This window comes from Furipterus horrens, unplaced genomic scaffold, assembly GCF_987537825.1.
Source record: "Furipterus horrens unplaced genomic scaffold, mFurHor1.1.pri manual_scaffold_30, whole genome shotgun sequence".
Classification (NCBI taxonomy): domain Eukaryota; kingdom Metazoa; phylum Chordata; class Mammalia; order Chiroptera; family Furipteridae; genus Furipterus; species Furipterus horrens.
Window position 1 is genome coordinate 45,742 of NW_028327200.1, and position 26,150 is coordinate 71,891.

The window sequence follows — 26,150 nt, forward strand, 5'->3', positions numbered from 1 at the left end:
CGGTGGCAATTCTGCTTGGCGTCTCTGTGCTGACACTGCATGCCAAGGCATTTGCCACCTCAGCAAAGGGTGTATGCCCAGTCCATGTACACATTGCTACAGACTGACCCTAAGGGTGATTTTAAAAACAGGTTTTAGTGGTACTAACAAGGGTAGGTCTTGCTCGTCCGGTAGGCTGCATGCTAAAGAGATATCTTGAGATAACACAATAGCAGGTATCAGGTCCCTCCCTGGTTTTGTATACCACACCTTTACTCCCCTCCCCAGGGTAGTTTCTGTTGGGTCTGAATAACTACTACAGTGCAGTTTGTAGGACCAAATCCCTTATTCTCGCTGTGAACACTTCTTCATCCAGGCCATGAGTTTTCAAATTACAGTATAAATAGCATCCTTCAGTCCCAGTTCTCCTAATAGCTGCTGTAACCCAGTATACAACTGCCACCTGCTGGACGTAGATGGAAGATCTCCTGGGTTCGGCCACGTAATGCGATCAGCTGCCTTGATCCAATCTAACAGGGAATGATTGCCTGGAGTCTCGTGTGCATTCTGCAGCTGCTGCCTCAGCACTGGGTGCGTGGGGTTGGATACAAGCTTACCCATTCCCTGGCCAGGAAGTAAAATGCCACCCGCCCCTACATCCCATAATCTTAGCAACCAAGCCGCCAAAGATTCTGACGCCTTTTGCCAGAAGCAGCTCCCCAAATCCACCAGCTCTGCTTGCAAGTACGGATGCACTGTGGAGTGCTCTGTGACTGGCAGAGGGGGCTGGCTTGACCCTCAGTCATTCAAGGACACTTAGTCTTAATCTTCTGCATTACCACCACCGCCACCCCAGGCATGGCTGAAATGGGTGAGGTCTAGCCCTCCCCAACATCCTCCTCCTCATCCTCATCCTCCGAGGAGTCTATGACCTGTACCTCTGATCCTGTCACAAAACCAGTCCTGATCCAGGCCCTCAGGGTGGCCACTTCCACCTCTAATAGCTCCCATGTTTTCTCCCAGGCAGCCCTCAATTCCTGCTCCTGAGACAGGTCCTCTTTCAACTCTCGGACCTGGGCTTCCAATTCAAGCAACTCCCTGAATGCTTTATGCAGAACAGAGAAATAGCCAGCCTACAGCACCAGCCCCTACCCAGGCACTTTTCTTCCCTAGAGAGCCCCCTATCTTCAGCAGAGCCTCTTCTCTCACCTCAGGAGTCACTTCTACCCTCTCCCAATCTTGTAGGGGCACCGAAGCCTCCAACACGGTCACCACCATGAACCACATATCCATGCAGGCCAACCCGATAGCCCACCCTGAGTGGCCGTGCCCCGTGGCTGACCCCTGCTCCATAGCTTTCGTTTGTGGCAAGTCCTGCTGACTGTACCAAGTGCCGCAGGAGCTCAGCTCCAGGCAGGTTAACTTTGGATTCAGTGAGACTGCAAAATGACAGTGGGGCATTGCAGAAGGAATTCACACCAACTTTATTCTCGTGGCGGCAGGCAAGACAGTAACAAATTATCCATACTGCCTGGACAACAGGGACTCATATATATAAGAAATTAAACAGAAGTAGCACAGGGACTTCTACCAACAAGAACTGTGAGATAGTGTGGCACCTGCATACTAAGGCACTCTTTTATGTAAGGATAAGCTGGAGAAATACATGGATGTTGAGGCAGGGTTCTTGACTACAGTCATCATGACAGGACAGCTAGCTTAGACAAAAAAAAAATTGATAGGTATATTACTCAAGGACATTGTGACCACTTGCCACATGCACGCGCGCGCTCGCGCACGCCCACACACACACACACACACACACACACTCCATATCAACTGCATGTGGCTATTTAGTACTTACTATTTAGCCATGGCTATTTAGTATTTACTGACTGAACTACAATGTGTTCTGATCCTCCCCCCTGTGTGAATAAAGTTTCCTTATAAGTCATTTCCTTCAATTGATGAGATTTCCTTGTCTTCTACCAGTCTGAAAGGAAATTTTTCTGAGAATAAACTACAGAATGGTAAATTCCTCATAGCCATGCCATGCGAATTCCATTGAGACTAGCACTAAGTTCCTAGATTTGTTGTATGCTTCTCAGAAGTCAATTATAATGCTAGAATTCATTGCAGATCAGATGAGATCAAGATAGTGGTTTCGACCCTGTGGTCCTCTACTAGCTAGTTTGCTGTGGCATACCTTAGCACCTTTAGGGGCGAGTGGCTTTGTAGAACAAGCACAAGATGTGGCATCCTTCTGAATTCAAAAGTCAAAGCTTTTGCCTCTTACTAGCTATGTGGCCTTACAGAGTCACCTAGACTGTAAGCCTGTTTCTTCACGTGTAAAATGTAGCCAGAAATTACCCTCACTGTTTAAGCTGGAGGAATGGATGTGATGCTTTGCACAAGGTGAATCTTATAAATGTGGCTATGTGAAGGAAGCTGTATGTCTCAAAGCCCATCCTAACACATTTGCAAGTGTTCTTGATATATTTTAAAATAAAAACAAAATTCTCTGACAATGTAACCTAGAGAGACACTTTACGGGGTGAGGGGTGGGGGATAAGAGGCATGGAGGCAAACTTTACCTTCACAGTGCCTGGACCTGTCAGAAGGAAAGGCAGGCCCCTTTAAAGCAGAACCTTTAAAGCTCCGCAACTCAAATGAAAGCTAGTCAAATCTTTTGCAGTCCCATCCCACCCCATGAAGAGCTTTGGAGTTGAGCCACTACAGATCCTTGTCTCTGTCCTTAGGAAAATCCTTAATAAACAAGTTACAGGGCCAGGGCTGCATTTCTGATGACTCAGATCTCCCTGAGCATAACTGGGGCCCATAGTAGTTTACTTCCTTGATTAACTTGGCTCTTGACTTGCTCCTGATTTTTATTATGAGGCAGCCTTAGGGATTCCTGGGACTGTGGAGATACAGCACAGGAAGTTATATGTGCTGTTAAGTGGAAGGCATTGGGGTAAGATTCTCCTTGAGGGCTTTTTTACTTCTGATATTTCAGGATTATAAGAGTTTCTTTTCCATATTTTCTCAGGGAAACCTGTGTAGATGAGGTAAGATCAGGGTGAGGAAACTTGATTTTTGCCAGAACTAATTGACAAACTCCAAGAGAGAAAAGAATGCTTTGGGCCTCAAAGGGCCCTGGCAAGTGTCTGGAACAGCTCTGCAGTCTTGAGGTTTATCCCTGGAGGGTGGGACCCTGGCCTTTCACCTCTATAAATTGAGAAGTGCTCCCCGGCACCATATTAGCAATGCGGCCTTCCTCAGTGCCAACAGTTGGAAATGGGCAAAGATTTCTGCTGAGCCGCGAACCCAACGTGTAAAAAGGGAAGACAGGAGAAGAAGGAGGGGAAAATCACAATTATCTCCTGATAGGTGGTGTAATTAATTGGTTTGCTATCTCTGACAGTTTTAGTCTATCTGAGCATCAGGCATCCATTGTAAAAGGAAGTTGTGAGCATAACTCATCTAGAAGGTTACTGCAGGTCTAGGGCTGTGTTGAGGTGAAGTGTTAGAAGCACTTGCTTCAGGGTCACATTTTAAGGGGGTACCAGAAAACTCAGTAATCAAGATAAATAATATTTCAATGTACTATTTTTATTTTAATATGCTTTTAGTTTTTTAATTTTTAATTTTATTGTTGTTCAACTACAGTTGTCCTAATCCTTTTCCCATTGCTCTCCCCTGCCCCGCCCACCCCCACTCCCACATTCATAGTCAGTTCTTACCTTTTGCTCATGACCATGGGTCCTTTATACTTGCTCCTTGACTCGACCCTTCCCTTTCTTTCCCCCATTACTCCCCTTCCCCTTCCCCTTCCCCTTTGGTCGCTGTCAGTCTGCTCTTTGTTTATATATCACTGGCTCTATTTTGCTCATTTGTCTGTTTGCTTTGTTCATTAGGTTCCTGTATTAGGTGAGATCGTATAGTATTTGCCTTTCACCGCTAGCTGATTTCATTAAGCATAATATTCTCCAGGTCCACTCATGCTCTTGTGAAGGGCGAGAGTTCCTTCTTTCGTTCTGCTGTGTAGTATTGCACTGTGTAAATGCATCACAGTTTTTGATCCACTCACTTATTGATGGGCACTTAGGCTGTTTCCAGCCCTTAGCTAATGTAAATAACACTGCTATGAACATTGAGGTACATAGGTTCTTTTGAATTGGTGTTTCAGGGTTCTTAGGGTATAATCCCAGCGGTGGAATCAATGTGTAAAAAGGCAGTTCCATTTTTAGTTTTTTGAGGAAATTCCATACTGTGTAATGTTTTTTTAAGTCAAAATTAATAGCAGTCAGAGAAAGACAAGTACCATATGATTTCATTCATATGTGGAATCTAATGAACAAAATAAACAAACAAAACAGGTAGAGAACAGACTGACAACTGTCACAAGGGAGGGAGGTTGAGAGGCTGTGTGGAAAAGGTGAAGAAATTAAGCCAAAAAAGAAAAAGGAAAAAAAAACCCACCTCATAGACATAGACAACAGTATGGTGATTACCAAAGGGAAAAGGAATTGGGGGAGGCAGAGGATAAAGGGGAGAAAAATGGTGATGGAAGGGTGAGAAACGCTCACAATAAATCACTGGTACACAGGACTTGAGCAGCAAAGCGAGGCATTTATTCGTGAGTCTGCGGAGCTGGGCGCACCACCAGCCAGGAGCATGTGCGCGCAAAGTAGACAAAGTAAACTGGTTTTATACTAAGGCGATGAGCTCTCCTCCCCTCTCCTTCTCCCCGGTTTCTCCACTACTGGTTAATCCGGGTTCACAATCTATTCTAATGTGATTAACTACTTAACTCAGGGTGTGATTAACTAAGGGTAATCTAGTTATAGGTCTATGTCCAACTTACTGTACTTGCCAAGTTATCTAGCTACATCTTCCCATTTCTCTGTGTTTGGTGACAACAGTCTTTCTCCTTTTGAGCCCAGAGATATGTGTGAGGAGCTGCAGAATGTCGTTCCCTCGCCCCTTTTCCATGATTCATCTGTTAATTTTCTCCTGCTGGTTTGAGAGTCACTGGCTTGCTTCTTTATCCCTAACAGAAGGAGATATGACTAGGGGTGGTGAACACACAATACAATATACAGAAGGCTTATTATAGAACTGTACGCCTGAAACCTATAGATTGTAATTTTATTAACCAATGTCACCCCAACAAATTCAATAAAAAATTAATGCAAAAAATTCCTTGATTGTGATACAGAAGATACAGTAACAGTGCCATGCCAAACCATAATGGAACTTGAGGCAAAAGCAAAAATGGGTAGGCATTATATTGCCAAGGCAGTACTTAGAGAACGTCTTGTCCTAAAAACGTGTATCAGTACAAAAGAAGCCAATGCATTGGCTCCTGCTTAAAGAACGTAGGGAACAAATCAAACAAGTTTAGGAAAGGGGAAATAAAACTTGGAGCAAGGAAAAAGCAGAGAAATCAGAGTTTCACTGAAACCTTACAAATATCAGGGAGAAGGAGAAGGATGTCTGTAGTGTTTCCTCTCTTGCTGAACATAGGAGTACATCTTCCCAACAAAGCTCATATTGCATTAATTCTGCTTGAAAACAGGGACAACACAAAATCGACCTTTCAAAATTCTGCTTTAAAATAGTTCTAATACGGAAAAAAGACAAATAAAAATGCTACTTTTGCAAATGATATATATTTGTACATCCATGAAAATCACGTCCCCTAATACCAGAAGTAATAAGTGAACTTTGCAGAAGTATAAGATAGAAAATACTAGTGAGGTGTAAGAATTTGCCATCAACTAAAACAGTTCCAGATTCTTTCTCCCCAGCGACTCAGAAACATGTAAAAGGTTGAGCACTACCCCTGCACTAAAGTCTTTGTGCTGTCAGAACATGAAAAACATCTAAAAATTGATTGTGTTTCTATATCCTAGAGCCACCCAGTCAGAGAAAGACAATGACAATATTAAACACTGGCATATTAAGGAAGGCAAGAAATGGCATTTACAGAGCACTTACTGAGTGCCAGACACTACTAAGTGCTATAATTCTTCCTAAAACCTTGTGACGTGGTTTGTTATTAGCCATTTTTACCGATGAGAAACTAGAGGCTTACGTTTAAAAGACTTTTGCAAGGTCATGTGATCAGTAAGTGGGAGAGTTGGTATTCAAATCCAAGTTTGCTTCTCTATGTTTCTTTCCATTCTTCTCACACTGTTTTCCTATTCATTCAGAACCCGTGTTTATTAAAAAACAAAGCCATAAAACATGAACGAGGAAAATAGAGGAAAGCTGATAAATACAGAAACAGACTATGCTTCTACTATAACTAAATAAAACAAAACAATATTCTCTAATTCAACACATAGGTCTCATACAATGCCAGTGTAAATCTTTATGGGATATCACTCCTCCCACAAAATATTTATTAATTACAAAGGGAAAAGGAGTAACTACAATAGATAAACCCCATCAGTCACATTTTAATTAGGTGATCAAGGTTAACATTGCCAGTAAAGACATTGACACCACCTACCTCCAGACATGATGTCAAGAGAAGGGCACATTACCTCTACGGCATTTTTGCAAAAAAAAAAAAAAAAAAAAAAAAAAAAAAAGCATGACTCCGGCGTAATCATGAAAATGATTCGGTAAACTCAAATCGAGGGACATTATACAAAATACCTCACAATAATTGACTGCAAAGATTCACAAGGGAATGTTTTAGGGTTATGGAAATGTCATCTATGCACCTTGATAATAACAGAGGGGGGTGGTTAGTGCAGGTTTATGTGTACATTTCTCAAGGCTCAGCAAACTATACACTTGAAATTAGTAAACATTATTCTATCTGAACATTATTCTATCTAAATTATATCTCAGTAAAGTTAATTGAAAAATATAGACTTAATAAATACTTGTAAGGAAAATGCCTTGCACTATTCACGAGTTTCTTTGCTTTTGTGCTTCTCCAGAAAGTCTCTAATTCTGACTTTAGGCCCTGAGCCACCCTTAACTTGCAGCCCTCCCTCCTGCTTCTTCCACTTGTCTGTGGAGGCCCAGAGCAGGAAGTTCCTTTCTGTGAGAACTTCCCTCCCAGATCCCAGTCACATATCAAATGTGAAAAGGGTTCCAAGCCCTGGCTGCTGTGGCTCAGTGGATTGAGCATCGGCCTGAGAATCAAGTGTCGCTGGTTCGATTCCCAGTCAGGGAACATTACCAGGTTGCACATCAGGTCCCCAGTTGCGGGCGCGAGTGAGAGGCAACCACACAGAAAAAAAAAAAAAAAGGAAAAGAAAAGAAAAGAAAAGGGTTCCAGCTTGTCTTCTTGTCATGAAAGTCTCCTCCTCAGAAAAGCCTTCCTTCCTTCACCGAACTCTCACAGTTATTCTTTAAACATCACCCTGTTTTATTTTCATCATACCAATTGATATGTCATTTATATTCTTATTTGTTTGGTTATTGACTGTTTATTCCCACTAGAATGTCAGTCTTGCTCACTACTGTATCCTCGGTGCTTAGCGCAATATCTGGTACATAGTAGCCATTTAATAAATTTTTATTGAATAAATAATGATCCACCTATTTCAGTGTTCCCAGGTGGGGAAAATGACAGAAAATAGGGAGTCAAAAATGTGTCATTCACCACTGCCACTTAATGTCACTTAATCCCTTAATATAGCTGAGCATCAGTTTCTTCCCCTTGGAAATTGGCATGCTAATCAATGTCTTTCGTACCTACATTTGTGGAGGTGTTGAGCCACTCGAAAAGGCAAGCAAGGTAAAACTATTTGAAAATATGCTCAATGTGCCCATTAAAGCTTCGATATAAAATAATAAGAATAGTAACAATAGCAATAATAACATTTACTGAGCTTTTCCTATGTACCAGGCATTCTTCTAAGTGCTTTTCACTACTATGTCTTTTAATTTTCCCCAAAGCCCTATGAAGTACATATTAGTATTATCTGATTTTGCAGGTGAGGCAACTGAGGCCCAGAGAAGCTGAATACCCTGCTCAAGTTCAGAGAGTTAAGAAATGGTAGAGCTGGGATTCAAGGACAGATAGCTCTGGTTCCAAATCTCTCACTTTGTATTCTTTCATAGATACCAGGACATGTTCCTAATGCCACATGTCATGATAAGTCCTAGCGTACGTAGAGCTGGTAATACCGACAGAATGGATTGGGTGCCTTTAGGAGGCAACAGAAACCTCTCACGTGGGGTAGATAGATGGCTAGAAGGAAGCCAGGCTGGTGGATAGGCACAGGTTTCCAAAGAGTATTGCAGGCATAGGCCATGGCCCAAAAGAAGGCCAAAAGCTATCCTAAGACAACAGGCGTCTCAACAAGCAAACAGAGACAGCTCCTAGGACTCATAGAGCAGGCGGTATCCCCAAGTGCAAGCCAAGGTGATATCCAAATGAATGCTGGCTTGAACAAACTGGTAATTCCCATTTGCTCACAGTGCCTAGAGTTGCTACCATCGGGGTGGGGTATGAGAGCAAAAGAACAGTGTCGGACAAGCTGCCACACATGTGCCATAGGGGGAACGAGGGTGGACGCTGATGGTGTCCAGTCAGTGCTCCCGAGAGCCAGAACACTTCAGGTGCTCAGGGCATTTGCTAAGCAATATGAAAGTATTTTGATATTTTAACAGGCAGTAGGACTATGCCAGTGCCTAAAGTTCTAATGCCAGCATTAAATTGGAAATTATTTACTTTTCTCAAGCCTCAGGGCCTGGCTAAAAGTTGAATTTGAAGTAACACCTTTGATGAATGTAGCTGAGGGAAGGGTGCGAGGGAGGAAACCCACGAGTTGTTCCCTCTGGCTCACACAGCTCTATCCTCACTTTGATCACAACGTATGATAATGTCCTGTTTACATGTCTGCCTTTCCTCTAGGTGAGAAGTAGCATGGGATAAATGGACGTGACAGGCAGTCAGCCAATCATTGTTTGTTGAGGAACAGCTAACATGTATTGTGTGCTGACTTTGTGGCAGGCCTCTTATCTGATCCTTAAAGCACCTCTGTTGGTAGCCTCGTTTTGTCACTGAAGAAATGAAGGCAGAGAGGATCAGAGTCTTGCTCACGTCTGAGATTAAGGCCTGGTAGCCTGACTCTGGAGTCTGTACTCTTAACTACTGTGCTTGATTTCAGTGGCCATACAGATACAAAAGTGGTAACTGGAGTGTAGAGTGTGTGAAGAGAAGTGATGGGTGACAAAGCCAAACGTCAGCTAGTATCAGAAAGGCCTTGTGTGTCATTTACAATTTTGGACTCTTTTCTGAGGTCAATGGAAAACCACTTAAAAGGTCTGAGCCTGGCATTTTCAGGGTGAGATTTGTGTTCTGGAGCAGTTGCTCCGTCTGCTATGGGAAGAATGGATCAAATGGACCGTTGTCCTGACCAACTGTTCTTTACTTCCTTTGTTAACTTCTGTTTGTATCCTTCTTTCATTTTACATTTTTAAAAATGCCTCACTGAGCTCCACTGAAAGTGAAGAGGATTTATCCATACCTGGGTCCACACACGTCTTAGCGGGGCAAGTAAGAGCGAGAAAGGGTGCCCCTTATGACTGGGGCTGTAAAACCCCAGCTGTGATGGAGTCAATTGGTGAAGGAGTGGTAGGTTTTTACTTCCCTTCGTCAAGTCTCACAGCTTGTATTTAACACTCTCACTACCACCCAATTCTAGGAGCCGTAGATTCCAGGCTCCATGATCCCCAACCGCTTCACTCTCAAATGTCAAACAGGAGTATTTTCTGTGACTCTGAGGTGGTTTTGTACACTGCCTCCCAAGAACTATAAATCCCGTCCCAGAATTCAGCAGGAGGAAGAAGCAAAGGAAACCCCCCTTAACTGCTAAACTTTCTCTCTGGGGCTTGATAGCATCTCTCTCCCAGAGACCTTGCTTTTTTTGGAAAAGAAATTTCTCCCGTCTGAGATATCAGGTGGCTCTGTCAGCCAGTCCCACGGCACATACTGGCAACTGGAAGGAAGAGAGGGCTGGCCAAGAAAATCTACTCTGGCATCAAATGACCCATTTCTGAACTGATGTAACAACTTAGTTTTCCTCATCCTGATGCAACTTCTAGAGCAGGCGCACCTAGAATGCCTTGTCATCTATCTCTATCCTCTTTTGAAGTATATACGTGCACTCCTGGCATTTCTACCATCTTACTTCCCTGGCCCTTCCTTGTTGATGTCTCATGGAATTCTCCTTGTCTGCCCATCTTAAAATACTGGAGTGCTCCCGAACATATCCTCAGTTCACTGCTCTTCTCACCACCCCCAATCCCTAGCTGCACCTGCTTTCAACATTGTCAAAAATAACTAGTGTCAAGGTTTAAGTTCTGAAGGAAATCCAGGACCAGAGGAGGCAGAGGCGGGTCTGAGATGCAGTTTCACAGGCGTGTTTCTTACTTGGGGCGCTAGGACTTTTAAAATGCAGATTCCCAAGTCCCACCCAGGAAAAGTCTTGATTCCTTGGTTTTGGACTACAGCAGAAGCACGTGTATTATGAAAAACATTCTTCAAGTGATGTTCTATTAGCCCTTTATATTTTGGGAAAAAATAAAACCCAAAGGAAAATCAGTACAATGAGTACTCATAGACCCTTTATCCAGTTTTACCCATTATTAATGTTTTGCCATCTTGCTTTATCTAAAATCTATCTAGCACCCAACTGACTAAACTTATGAATATGTAGTTATTATATAAAATAATCCTTATTTTGCTGAACCATTCGGAAGTTGGTTGCAGACACCATGATATTCAATCTTAAATACTTCAGTATGCATCTCCTAGGAACAAGGACATTCTTCCACATGCAATTCATATTCAATTTTCCTTAACTATCCCATAATGGCCTCTACTGCCACTCGTTTCTACCCTATCCACAATCCATATATTTCGTTTTGCCATCTTTTAGTCTCCTGCAATCTAGAACAGTTCCCCAGATTTTTTTATTGCTCTTTCATGATACTGACATTTTTTAGTAGTTTTGCTCTGTTTAAGAAATGAATGTGGGGTAAAATGAAATATCTATGGATAGAATGGGGGTGGAGGTGGGGGTGTATGGGGAGTGGTTAGGAGTGTAGTATCTTCTGGGAAAGGTCAGGTATGGAGTGAGGCTGATAAATCAGTTGGGGGCTGTTGAAATATCTGCCTTAGGGAAGAGGCCACATCAGGGGAGAAGGACCATGAGAAAAATAGGGGTAAGTAGGAGGGAGAAAATGCCAAGGGCCTCCTGGGTAAGGCAGAACAGACAGGTCTAGAGTAGATATGTTTGAGGTAGAGCAGTTACTGGAGTACTACGAGTATGTGGACTATAGTGCCATGAGTGTGTGTGTATATATTCTGTCTCTGGGTGGAAGGTGTTCAGAGTGGTAAGGTAGATTCACTGGCCCAGGGACTCAGATGCCACCTATCTTGTAGCTTCATGCTCCCTGATTTGTTGCCTTGGCCCACATGGACCAAGATGGTGCACCACTGTACCGTCACAGCCAGTGGGAAGAGAAGTATGGGAAGCCGTGGCATGCCCTGTTCCTCTGAGGTAGCGTTTGCCCACCTGGGCACAATTTACATTGGAAGCTGGGTAATTCTGTGTTTGGGGGGCTGTCCTGTGCATTGTAGGATATTTAGCAGCATCCCTGGGCTCTACCCACTACAGGTTACTAGCATCCTCCAGTTGTGACCATTAAAGATGTCCCAGGCATGGCCAAATGTCCCCTAGGGGCAAAGTCACCCCCCCTCGTTGAGAACCACTTCTTTAAGGGTATTACCCAGAAGTCTCCAACAACACTTCTGCTTAAATCCCACTTGTGGCCAGAGCTTTGTCACTTGACCATCCTAAGGGTACTGGAGTCTTGGAAATGTCTGCTAGCCAGGTGTCCAGCTAAATGTTAAGCTAAAAAGAAGGCAAGAAGCTAGCAGATTCTCCCGCAAATTCTGTAGCTGATCGAGTAGGTGGCCCTGTTCTTTTTATGTTCCAGGCTAAGTTTTAGTCATTAATCATTTTAATTCACTTGCATGAAAATACTGGTGGTAGGGAACACTAGGCACAAAAAAGTGACAAGCCCTTTAGAAAAAGGATGGGCTTTTGTTACCCTAGAAAGCTGACCAGGGTGAGTGAGAAACTGCATTCTGAAATGGAGGCTGGAGAAGATTGAATTTTCGTCTGTGTTTCAGTGCCATCTTGTGGACATTTATAAATCCTACCATTCGTCACTCTCATCTGGCATTTTCTTTGATTTATTTTAGACACTAATTTCAAATTAAAAATAACCCTTATATGGGTTTTAGGAAGACTTTAAAAAGGTCCTTGCAGCCCTGGCTGGGTGGCCCAGTTGATGGAGTGTCTCCCCTGCACCAATAGGTTGCAGATTTGATTCCTGGTCGGGGTGCATACAGGAGGCAACCAATCAATCTCTCTCCTTCTCTCCCTCTCCCTCTCCTTCTCCGTCTCCCTCTCTCATCACTAAAAACATATCCTGGAGTGAGGATTTTAAAAAAGAAAAGGTCCTTGCAGATAAGGAACTCTTTAAAGCAGGGTTTCTCACCCTCAGCACTATTGACATTTGGGGACAGATCATTCTTCGTTGTGGAAGCTGCCCTGTGCATTGTAGGATGTTCAGCAAAATGGCAGAATCTCCCCTTGGCATGGAGGCAAAATTACTCCCAGTTGAGAACCATTTCTTTTAACAAAGCACCTAAAAATTCCACGCTCTATTAAGACCATATGCTAACAATGATCTCATATCAGCGTGTCCTGGGGGTGGACAGGTGTGTCCGGGAGAGCTAGGAGAAAACGAGGCTCCAGCTGCAGCATGACATGCCCTCTTTTTTATACTCTGGAGAAGTCCCAGCAGCTGGAGATCAGATTGAGATATGCCAGAAGACCCGGCGAGAGGTTGTACAGCTTCTTGAAACCCCACGGCAAGGCAAGGAAATCTTCAGACACCGTTCCCTAAAGCAGGAAGTAGCACAGAATAATCACAGACTGTGATACTGAGTGCCCAAAAGCCCCGTGGAGATGTACAGGTGTGGCTGATCCTGCCAGGTGGGCCTTTTAGAGCCCTCCGGGAGCCTTCTGCCACCTGAGTGTTGTAGAGAAGCGCTGGTTGGGAGCCCGTTCCCTGGCCTCGGTGATGTCGGTAGTGCTAACACTCCTGAGATTTTACTTTGAAACTGGGTAAAGGAAAGGTAAGTTTCCTAGGAGCATGCCCTCTCAGGCAGGGCTTTGGGTCGCTCGTTTCCCTTCCGTTTCACCTTCCTGGCAAACTCCTGTCCCGCCACCCAGACGCTCTTTCAGTGGACGACCTCACCTCCTACTGAAAAATTGAAGATGACCAGTTGCAGAATTTATCACTTCAAAATGTGTTGCCATCTGAACTCCGTAATGACCGTGCGTCTTGTTTTAGAAGAAGAGGGCTCTTGGCTTCTGCCTGGGCCAATCCATTCTTGTGTTCTTGGCATCCAAACCCACGCCCTCACACGCACCTTGCCCAATTACACACCTCTGTCTTACATCAGCACATGTCTTCTCCCCAGCCCCTTTTGCGTCTGCATCAATCTCGTCCAGGCTCTGATCTTGGCAATCGGTTTGGTCGACTTTTCATCTCCTGCACCTTACTCTTCTATTCTTCAACTTCTCTTTGTGGTCCTACTGCTGTAGAAAACGACCTACTTTGATTCCCTCGCCTTCTACAGCCACCTCCCCGAGGCTCTCTGCTGGCTTCTTCCTAGCTATTATCTGGCATTATTTGGCCTCTCTGCAATGTTTGATACTATTGGCCATGCCCTCTTTCTTTGCAATTACCCCACTTTCCCTCCCCAAGTTGCAAAAGTAACATGTGCTCTCTGCACAGAACAGATCACAAGAAGAAATACACAAATCTCAGAAACCAGGCACTTAAGCACAAAAGGAAACAAGACACGGTCCCATTACTGTAAAATACCGGCTCTTCATCTTTAGAGTATGTCCTTCCAGGTTTGTGTTATACTAATACATTTCAACACATACATGCCACTCTCTTGCTTATATACACACATATAAAACCAAAATGGGTTCTTGTTATAGATCCTTTTGTAACCGTTCCTCCAAACGCTGACTCAACAACGGAATTTAGTGTGCAGGATGTTTATTAAGGAATGACCTCGGGGCCAACACCTATGAAAGGGAAATGAAAGAAGCAGGACTGGGTAGACAGGATTTCTCAACTGCTGGCATATTGACCTAGATGGGTAATGCTTTACGGTGGGGCTGCTAATTGTGGACGTTTAGCAGCATCCCTGTCCTCTACCCTCTGGATGTCAGTAGCACCCACACACCACTCTCCTTCCCCAAGTTGTGACAACCAGAACTGTTTCCACATTGCCAAGTATGCGGCTGGGGGAGGGGGGCTGCAAAATCACCCCCAGTTGAGAAGCACTGGGCTAGAGAGAAGAGTTGAACTTGGATGTGGCCTAACAACAGCCTCTGTGGAACCCGCAGGCATCTCAGGAGCTAAAACGGCCTTTCTCAGTTGTCCAAGTTAGACTGAGATGTCAGGGCCTTTGTTCTCTCATAGGCAGCAGTCACTGGACAGGAGCCCCGGGAAGGGGGCATGGTGTTGGGTGAGGTGGCTTTCTGAGGCTGAAGCAAGTCCTTCAATGAAGGGGCATCTGAGCTATGCCCAGTGTTCATGACGTGTGTTACTCCACAATTGTCCATTTCCTTCTCAGCATCTTCTGTTCCATGGTAAAACTCCTGAGAACTGGGGCTATGCCTTATTTGGTTCTGTGTCTTTGAAACATAGCATACCACCTGGGAATGAACACTTGCTTAATGGCCCAATGAAATTAAATGGGATGATACTTGTGGTTCTTTGGATATTTGCAAACTTAAATACTCTAATGAGAGGCTTCATGATGCATTTTCTTGAACCACGGGAGACTCCAAAAAGATTAATCTGTATTTATGTTATTATATTAATTCATGAGTACTTTTTTTGGAAGTAACAAGTCAGTATCAGCAGATAAACAGTACTGACCTAATCGTTAACAGTATTTTGAATCTTCAGTAGATGAGATTCTTTACTGGTAACTTATAAAGATGAGTGAGGAATGGCGTGGGATGGAGCCAACTAATTTATGAAATATTACTCAGACTTCAAGTAATGAAAATTTCTGCCTAAATAGATGGAATTATAACACACCACATCTCTGCACAGCTCCACAAAGTGGTACCCATTTCCATCCAGCAGAGGGCACAGCTATACAGAGTTATTGCTGGAGAAACACTTTCAAAAGCAAATAGGAAGTGAATTCATCTCACAGCCATAGGCTGCAGTGACATATCATCACATGGAAATGAGTGTAACTACACATCTGAAGTTCCATAATGTGTTGTTTGGAGACTGCATTTCCAACTCGATTCTTTCACGTTGTTTTTTATGTTAATCTCTAAGTATTACCATACGATTTCACTCTTATGTGGAATGTAATGAACAAACTGAACTAACAAGCAAAATAGAGACAGACTCATAGATGGAGAGCAGGATGACAGCTGTCTGGGGGTGGTTGGGTGGCTGGGTAGAGGGACTGAGCAAATAGGAGAGAGGAAAAAACCTCATGGACACCAACAACAGTGTGATTTCCAAGGGGGAGAAGGTCTAGGGAGGTGGAGGAGGGCAAAGAGGGTACCTGGTGATGGAAGGAGACTTGACTTGGGGTGGTGAACACACAATACAGTGTACAGATGATGTGCTGTAGAACCGTGCGCCTGAGACCTGTATAATTTTGTTAACCAGTGTCACCCCAATATATTCAATGAAAAGGAAAAGAATAACACTGTTAATTTCAACTGACTAAAATTATTTGAGCCCAATAATGTGTAAGGGTGTTTTGGAGCATCATTTCACATATGGTATGTTTTCTGTTTTCACAAGATATTTTAAAAGTTATGATACAGAAGCAGACCTATATATATGGTACAGTGTGTCCCTCACAGTTAAAAAATCAGGCGAATAGTGCCCCCCCACCAATATTTTCAGATTTTGCTTGGCATGATGAGATCATGTGATGAAATGGACAACGGTTTGTTTTAGGGGATGAAACATTTGCCTTTGTCCCTTACTGGTTGTGACGCCTTGGTCAGGGAACCACTTCTCAGAGCTTCTCTGTGTTCTTCTGTTAGTAGAGGAATGCTAATGCCCACCGGGCCCCCTTCACAGGTGGGCAAGGAGTGTTCCCAGTATAAGAGCCGTGCATGTTGCCCATGAGGTGCATGGGGTCGTCGGGGCCACGGTACAGGACTAACTGAAGCAGTGTCACGAAGTGTCCGCCAGATGGTGTAAGTACCTAGTTTTCTCTCAGTGAAGAATTTGAATGAATCCCCAGGATCTTGGGCAATGCAGAGCAGTGGGAGAACAGATCTCCAGGGGTTAGATTACTGCTAATCTTAGGAGGAGGGCTTTGATTAGTGTTTTGACCTTATTTTTACCACAGTCTTGTAAAGCTGGTCACTCTTCAGGTACGTTTCTTACTCTACCTTAGGTACATTTGTAATTCAGAACTACAAAAGCACATAATAGCTATATATGTATAGATGTTTATTTATTACACTAGTTCTTATGGATAATTAGTGAAGTTGGAAGCAATTTAGGAACATGGCAGCCATCAAAACGAAAATTGTGACTATTATGGAGGTACATGGAAAGATAAGTCTGGTGGATAGTAAATAAAATAAAAGCAGAATGAATTAAATATTGTGTTAGTAACTATGTCAAAATGGAAAGCACATGTGGCTGGAAAAGAAACGCAAGGAAGATGGAACTGTAATAACCCTGACAGAACTTGGAATCTCTGTCTCTCTGTATCTCTTTCTCTCTCTGTCTCTCCTTCCATTGCTGTAATGGTGACACTTCGTAGAACACGACACTTCTAAAGAGATTTTCATGCTTTGCTCGAAATACAGTAATGCCTAATGTATCCAGCATGTTACGGAGGATGTGGCATATTTAAATGACTTATTTAAATCATTTAAATAAGAATGGGTTTTTTGTTAAAAACTGTTAACTGGTTAAGAATTAAGATATCATTTCCCCCCATGATCTTCGCTCACTTAAACACAAAAACAACTGCAAAACGATGTTGGCTATAGATCTAAAGCATATTGCATACTTTTCTGCCCCCTCCAACAGTTTCCTGGGTGTATCTTACTCTTGGCTTTCTCAGTTTTGTCACCATGACTCAATCTCTCCCCATTAGAATACAATGTTGCCCTTACATGCAGTCCAACTACAGGGTTATTTGCCTCTACAAGGCATGATCAGATATCTGAGTTTTGATTCCTTGGTTCTTGTTTTGTCAGGCTTTCTATCTTGTTGCTGTTGTTTGGTCTTTTTCTCTCTTGCTGTCTCTCAGGTGCCATTTCGTGGTTGCCAGTGTCTCAGGCTTTGGCAGCCTTATTTTTGCAAACCTCCTAACAAATGTGCTGCTTCTAACATGCCTTGTTAGAAACTCACACAGTTCAGTTTACGAGAATTACGTGCAGGGAGCTCTAAAGGGCTTACCACTTTATGTAAGGTTTTGGACAGTGGGGAAATGGCCATATCTATTTTGGATGCTCAGAAGTGTTCAGACTTATTTCCTAGCTCTTGGCTGTTTCCTGGATACTTGAGGTCTCAGGGAAATGACCTATGCACGAGGGGCATGCTGCTGCACGGAAAATAAAATGCTCACTCTCAGAAACAAAGCATAATGGTAGTCAATCCAGTCGACCCCAACCAATCGATGGAAACTGAAAGCCAGAGTCAAGTAATCAACAGTCATCAAAAAACCCACGCTCACATCTGCACCATTCTTTTTCCTTGTCACTTCATCCTTTCCATTCATAGGCTTTATCCTGGTCTAAATTTCTCTCTAGTTTAGAAGGAGCAATGGAACAAGGAAAAGCAGAAATTAGAGAATAATCATTTGTGATGCAAGAATCATTTACCTCTGACAACCAAGAAATAGCACGTATTTTGAACACAAAAGCATATTTTAAACATAAACCAGGTTACTAGATGCAATGGAGACTCAAAAGAAGTAAGCATTTGTGCTCTCTGCCCTCATCTGTTTTAAATGAAAGAGTTAACTGCAGGATATAGTGGACCGTTTGTATAAGTAAAACAGAATTAAATGTAATTAAATTACACATAACTCTTTGGGAATCTAGGTGTTAGATAAATTCAGATATTGCTGCTACCCAGAGTCAGTGCTATTTTGAGTTCTGGTGTCTAAAGTAAGGCTCCAATGTAATGGTAGCCATTACGGAAGTATAGACTCTTTTGAAGAGCATTTCTACCATAGCTTATTGAGCTCCATCCAACTCTTGAAAGGTATTTATAAACTTACAGGGCTGGGGAAAGGTTTTTATACTTCCCAGCCTTCTTCTTACTCCAAAAAAGCCCCAACAAAATGGGCAAAAACCACAAAACAGAATAAGCAAACCCACCCCTTAATCTTCAGAGTAGTGATTGAAAGATAACTTGTAACGGGACATAATTTTTGGTTTCTTTTGTTTAATTCTGAAGAACCTTGCAGATTCCATGGATCAGTATGTGAGAAATGACCTACATTTAGATGCGTGTTTGAGAAATGACCGTCTTCTAAGAATCAATGCAAATTGCTAGACAAGTTTTTGTCCAGTGTGATTAGAAATGGTCATCGGTATTGGAGAAATGATCAGAACGCACACACTGTTTTATTGCTTATGTGCAGGTGTAGATTGCCCAGGGAAGGAAAAGAAGTATACTTGGAGTGAACAGCAGGGTTATGTTCATATTAGACAAGATTCCCTGGTCTTTGTGACAGAAAGCTCATTGAGAAAAATGGTTATCATTTCCATAGTTTGAAGACTATCTTAACGAAAACCTATAAGGCCCTATTGTCATCTGAATAAATCACATATTAGAAACTGATGCATCTACTGAGTTCTAGATTATTCATGATAGTAGAGACAAGGTTAACTTTTAGAAAAAACCACTCAGTCAAACATATTGGAATAATAAAAAGAATGTTTAGAGCCTCAAAACCATTCTAAACCAGATTTTATCCAATAACTAAAATTTGTTTTTACGATGTTGTAAAAATTATGAAATAACAAATATCCTTTCCAAGTTTTTTTGCTCATTTTCTATTGCAAATAATGATGGGAGGCTAGATGGCCCAAAGGTTAGGAACTAGAGAATACTTCCCTTCTGGCTATAGAATGCTATGGATGTCTACAAATTTGATGATCAGTAGCTCAATGGATGTTGAGAATAGTGTACATAGTCAGTTTATTAAGTAACCATTTGGTTTTCTATTAAGCTAAAGAAATATAATCAATTTAATATGCATAATTGATAAGGTTAGTTTAATTGTTTATAGCAGTGGTTCTTAGCTTTGGATTCATGCGGGCAACACATGGAGAGCTTTAAAAATCCCTAAACACTGGCCACATCCTAGACCAATTAAATGAGACTCTCCTGGGGCTGGGACTCATATCAGTATTTTTAAAGCTCCCTGGGACGTTATAATACACAGCTGAGTCTGGGAAACACTGCTTCATAGAATGTTCCTGCGTACTCTTAGTTAAGTTTAAGTACATTAGAGACTCTTTTTCTTAAAACAATCTTTGACAGTCTGTTTCTTTAACAGTCTTTAGGGACTACTTCTGTTCTCTTTCTTTTGCTTTAAACAAAAGCAAATCATTTGAAAAGAATCATCTTATTTATTTTCTTTTATTCCTCCTTTCTTTCTTTTTTTGGGGGGTGGTGGTGGAGGAGGCTCTTGTTTTTTCTGCCATATTGATTAATATGCCATAATATATGGCATCAAGTCATGCTAGGTTTGAATACAGGTTGGACTCTTTACTAGTTATCATTGATCGGCAACTTATTTAATCTCTAAACTAGCCCACTCCCATCTATAGCAGGGATTCTCAATGGGAGGTAATTTTACTCCCTAGGAGGCATTGGGCAATGTTGGAGACATTTTTGATTGTCACCACTTGGGGTTTGCTTTTGACATTTAGTGGGTAGAGGCCAGTGGTGTTGCTAAACATCCTACAGTGTACAAGAGGTCCTCCACAGCACAGGTTTCTGGCTCCAAATGTCACTCGTGCTGGGGTTAAGGAACCTTGATGAACAGAGTGAGGCTCTGGAGTATGACAGTACGTGTTCATATTCTTGTTCCTCTACTTTCTAGCTGTGTAATCTTGAGCAACTTTTACTATTCCAGCGTGAACCCACCTGAAAATGTGACTATTGTCAGCACTCACCTTGGAGTTGATAATGATGTTTAAGTGGGTTAAGGCATGTGGAGCCTTAACAAAGTGCCAGGTAGCTATTTATCACCAGAATATGTCTCCTGTTCTGGAGCATTTATAGCCTGTTGTCAGGGTCCTTGAGATCACATGTTTGACCACACTCTCAACAATCCCAGTGTTCATGACTTTGTGGTAGGAAGGTGATAAGGGTTGAAGGGTAGAGCTATCTTTGAATATACACCTGCTTTGGATAACAAGCAGAAATTCAGAGGCAGTCCTACACACACTGTTAATTTCCTTCCCCAACCTTTCATGTTCCTCTCCCAGTTTACAACTAGAGCTGGACACCTGTGTTGAAGTGGACTGTTCAAATAAATAAACTTGGACTGGCTCAAATAAAAAGTCAAGAACATTCTTGTAAGTGCTGCTTCTAAGGGAAGAGGGCTTATTAGCAATCAACATGGTTTATTCATAAACTTTATATTTATTATTAACAAGGGACATATGGCTACAGGAATGTGAAACTCAGGAAAGAGTTCCATGCTGCAAATACATTTGGGAATCATTACAGAAGAAGTCAAAGTTCTGGGAGAGAATAGAAGTGAGAGGAAGGGTGTAGGGAGGAGAGAGAATGGGGCTCAGGATACAGCCCAAGAAATCCTGCTTGGCTAATATTTATTGCAGACCTACTGTGTGCTTGCCAGGCACCTTTCCAATCTGCTCACCTCCTACTCCCTTAGTCCTCATGCCCATGTGCTGTAAGTAAATGAAATAAATCTTTACCGAAGACAATTTTTCCATGTGCCACTTTAGGAAAAAGAAAAAGGCTTTTTTCACAGAGGGTGTGCAAGACACATCACACCTGTCCGAAGCCCTTTTGTCCACTATACTAATTTTGGGCTGAGGGGAGTATTTTAGTCCCCCCTACACACACACACCTCTGGGCGCTTTATGTCCAAGCCATTAGGATAGAAAAGAGAATCCAGTTTTAAAGTGAAGCCCGAAGACCACCCCATACTTCACCAACCCTTATAAGTTCTTTATATATTTTGGAGATCAAACCCTTGTCTGAGGTAACATTGGCAAGTATGTTTTCCCATATGGTTGGTTCACTTTTCATCTTGCTGATGTTTTCTTTTGCCGAGCAGAAACTCTTTAGTTTGATGTGCTCCCATTTGTTTCCTCTTTGCTCTAGGAAATATGTTGGTGAAAATGTTGCTACATTGAGTATCTGAGATTTCCCTGCCTATGTTTTCCTCTAGGACTTTTATGGTGTCACGGCTTACATTTAAGTCTTTGATCCATCCTGAGTTTATTCTCGTGTGTGGTGTAAGTTGGTGGTCTAGTTTCATTTTTTTGTATGTCCCTGTCCAGTTCTCCCAGCACCATTTGTTGGAGAGGCTCTTTTCACTCCATTTTATGTTTCTTCCCCATATGTCAAATATTAGTTGACCATAGAGACGTGGGTTTATTTCTGGGCTCTCTATGTGCCACTGATTTATATTTCTGTTCTTATGCCAGTACCAGACTGTCGTGATCACCGTGGCTTTGTAGTACAGTTTGATATCAGGCATTGTGAGTCCTCCTACTGTGTTCTTCTTCCTCAAGATTGCTGCAACTATTCGTGGTCTTTTTTGGTTCCCTATAAATTTTAGAAGTAGTTATTCTAGGTGTGTGAAATATGTCGTTGATATTTTAATAGGGATTGTGTTAAATCTATAAATTGCTTTGGGTAGTATGGACATTTTAATGATGTTGATTCTTCCCATCCGTGAACATGGTATATGCTTCCATTTATCAGTATCTTCCTTAATTTCTTTCTTCAGTGTTCTGTAGTTTCCCGAGTACAGGTCTTTTACCTTCTTGGTTAAGTTTATTCCTAAGTACTTTATTTTCCTTGTTGCTATAGCAAATGGGTTTTATTCTAGTTTCTATTTCTAACATTTTATTGTTGGTGTACAGAAATGCCTTTGATTTCTGAATATTGACTTTGTACCCTGCTATTTTGCCAAATTCACTTATTAGGCAGAGTAGTTTTTTGGTGGAATCTATAAGGCTTTCTATGTACACTATCATGTCATCTGCAAATAATGATAGCTTTACTTCCTCTTTTCCAGTTTGGATGCCTTTTATTTATTTTTCTTCTCTGATTGCTGTAACTTGGACTTCCAAAACTATGTTGAATAAGAGAGGAGAAAGTGGACATCCTTGTCTTGTTCCTGATCTTAGGGGGAATGTTTCAGTTTTTGCCCATTGAATACGATGTTGGCTTCAGGTTTCTCGTATACGGCCTTTATTTATGTCGAGGTATGCTCCCTCAATTCCCATTTTTCTGAGTGTCTTCATCAAAATGGGTGTTTTACTTTATCAAATGCTTTGTCAGCATCTATGGATATGATCATGTGATTTTTTTTTTTTTTGTCTTTCGTTTTGTTTATGTGGTGCATTATGTTTATTGATTTGTGAATATTAAACTATCCTTGCATGCCTGGGATGAATCCCACTTGCTCGTGGTGGACGACCTTTTTAATGTGCTGCTGGATCCGGTTTGTCAATATTTTGTTGAGGATTTTAGCATCGATGTACATCAGCGATATTGGCCTGTAGTTTTCTTCCTTTGTTGTGTCTTGACCTGGTTTTGGAATTGGGGTAGTACTGGCTTCATAGAAAGATTTTGGGAGTCTTCCCTCTTCTTGGATTTTTGGGAGTAGTTTGAGAAGGATAGGAGTTAGTTCTCCCCTGAATGTGTTGTAAAACTTACCTGTAAAGCCATCCAGTCCAAGGCTTTTGTGTGCCGGGAGTTTTTGGATTACTGCTTCAATTTCACACTTGGTTATTGGTCTACTTAGGCTTCCTGTTTCTTCTTGATTCAGTTTTGGAAGATGATATGTTTCCGGACATTTGTCCATTTCATCCAGGTTTCATATCATTCCTATCTCTTTTCACATAGTTGTTTGTAGTAATTTCTTATAATCTTTTGTATTTCTGTGGTATCAGTTGTGATTTTTCCTCTTTCAGTTTTGATTTTGTTCATTTGGGTTCTCTCTCTTTTTTTCTTGATGAGCCTGGTTAAAGGTTTGTCAATTTTGTTTGTCTTTTCAAAGAACCAGCTCCTGGTTTTATTGATGTTTTGAATTGTTTGTTGAGTCTTTATGTCATTTAATTCTGCTCTGGTCTTGATGTTTTCCTTCCTTCTTCTCACTCTGGGCTTTGTTTGTTGTTGTTCCTCTAGTTCTTGTAGGTGTAGGGTTAGATTTTTTATTGGGGATTCCTCTGTCCTTTTTCGGTAAGCCTGTATTGCTATGAACTTCCCTCTCAGGACTGATTTTGCTGTGTCCCATAGGTTTGGGGCTGTTGTGTATTCATCATCATTTGTTTCCAGAAACTTCTTGATTTCTTCCTTGATGTCATTGTTAACCCATTCATTACTTAATATCATGTTATTCATTCGCCACGTGTTTAAGTGTTTTTGAGTTTTTCCCTTGAGGTTGATTTCCAATTTTAAGCCATTGTGATCTGAGAAGATGCTTGCTATAATTTCAATTTTCTTGAATTTGTTGAGGCTTGTTTTGTGTCCTACCATGTGGTCTCTCTTTGAAAATGTTCCATGTGCACTTGACAAGAATGTATATTTTGCTTCTCTGGTGTGAAAGGCTCTATATATATCAACTAAGTTCATTTGACCTAGAGTGTTGTTCAATGCCTCAATATCCTTGGTGCTTCTTTGCTTGAAGATCTGTCCACTGGTGATAACAAGGTGTTAAAATTCTCTACTATGACTGTGTTGCTGTTGATACTCTCCTCATAGTCTTGCAAGATTTTCTTTATATATTTGGGTGGTCCTATGTTGGTGCATATATGTTTACCAGGGTTATATCTCCTTGATGTGTTGTTCCTTTAAGTATTATGAAATGTCCTTCTCTGTCTCTCTTTATGGCCTTTGTTGTGAAATCTATTTTGTCTGATATAAGTATTGCTATCCCCGCTTTTTTTTTTCATGTCTGTTTTCTTGAAATACTTTTTTCCATCCCTTCATTTTTAGTCTGTGTAGATCTTTTGTTCTGAGGTGGGTCTCTTGTAGACAGTATATATGTGGGTCATGTTTTCTTATCCACTCAGCTACCCTATGCCTTTTTATTGGAACATTTAATCTATTTACTTTTAAGGTTATTATAGATAGTTACTTATTCATTGTGCTCCCCCCCATTTGTACCTTTCTTCTTCTCTCTTTCTCTTTTTCTTCACCTTCTTAAAGCAGTCTCTTTAGCATCTCTTGCAATGCCAGTTTGGTGGAAGTTTATTCTTTTAGTTTTCTTTTGCCTGGGAAACTCCTTATTTGACCTTCCATCTTGACTGAGAGCCTCGCTGGGTAGAGCAGTCTTGGTTGTAGGCCTTTTTTTTCATTGCTTGAAATATGTTTTGCCATCCCTTTCTGGCTTGTAGTGTTTCTGTTGAGAATTCCACTGATAGTCTTATTGGAGCTCCTTTGTGTGTTATTGACTGTTTCTCTCTTGCTGCCTTTAGGATTCTCTCTTTGCCTTTGAATGTTGCCATTTTAATTACGATGAGTCTTGGCGTGAGCCTCTTTGGGTTAATCTTCATTCGGACCATCTGTGCTTCTTGGACTTGCATGATGTCTTCCTCTCCTCAAGTCAGGGAAGTTTTCTGTCATTCCCTTTTTAAACACGCTTTCTATCCCTTGCTCCCCTTCTTCTCCCTCTGGTATCCCTATGATATGGATAGTGTTATGTTTCATGTTGTCCTGAAGCTCTCTTATACCTTCTTCATTCTTTTTCAGTGTTTTGTTGTTGTTGTTGTTGTTGTTGCCGTTGCACTGTCTGGGAATTTTTTTCTACCTTGTCCTCCAGCTCGCTGATCCAATCCTCTACTTCCTCTAGCCTGCTTTTGATTCCTTCTACTGTGTTCTTCAGTTCATAACTTGTATTCTTCATTTCCTCCTGGCTCTTATAACTAGTTTCTATGTCCTTTTTAATGCTGGCGTAGTTCTCAGTAAGTTCCTTATAGCTTCCCTGGAGTTCTTTATAGTTTCCCTGGAGTTTTTCTGCAATTCCCTTGGAGTTCGTTGTAGTTTTCTCTGAGTTTGTCAAGTTTATTGAGCTTCCTTATAACCATTCTTTTGAATTCCATGTCTGATAGTTTGCTCGCCTCTGTTTCATCTAGCTCTTTTTCTGGCTATTCCTCCTTTATTTGTTCCCATTGGGGGTTCGTTTCTTTGTCTCCCCATTTTAGGTGCATCTTCTTGTTTGTTTTTATTTCTTAGATTTGTCTGCTTTGACTTCCTGCCTTCATGGTATGACCTTCGTTAATAGGAGACCTGGGGGATTCAGTGTTGCAGTCTCTTCGATCTCCTGAGCTTGATGCTCTTGGAATTCCCTTTATGCTGTGTGTTTAGGCTGTCTGGTGGTATTTCAGTGTTTGTGGTTGTTCTATTGCTCTTTTGGGGAACCTTTCCTCTCACTAGTTGAGAGTCACTCTTCCCACCACATGTTCAATTCTTTTGTGGAGATGATGTTAAAACACAAACAAACAACCCTGGCAAGAAACCCATGCCCTCAAAAGATTTCCCCACCCATAATCACTGTAGCAGCAGCAAATGAGGTAGCATTAACATAGATGTAAAGAGATTAAGACTATTATACTAAAGGAAAAGCAGATAAGAGTTGGCTAACTGAAAGGAAGATGACTTTTGAGAGGGAAAGTGGAGGAGTAATAATAGTAGTGAGTAGGGACACGGCAATGTGAGACAGTAAGTAATATTTACATTGTATGTTGAAAAAGGGACAGAGAGGGTAGAATGAAGTGAGAGAGTGGAAGTGTATAGTATTACGTTTATACAGAAGTTATATGTTATATATTTAGTGCAAGAGGGAGCATGAACAAGGCAAA

At 41.7% G+C, this 26,150-nt stretch overlaps 1 protein-coding gene across 1 annotated transcript in view; it reads left to right on the plus strand.

The window, feature by feature from the left end:
• The first annotated feature begins 11,501 nt into the window (after positions 1 to 11,501).
• Positions 11,502 to 26,150, plus strand: part of LOC149990065 (A-kinase anchor protein 4-like) — an 86,825-nt gene continuing 72,176 nt past the window's right edge. The window contains exon 1 of the mRNA XM_090265679.1: positions 11,502 to 11,561. Coding sequence (XP_090121805.1) covers positions 11,502 to 11,561 — 60 coding nt within the window. The remainder of the gene's footprint in view (positions 11,562 to 26,150) is intronic.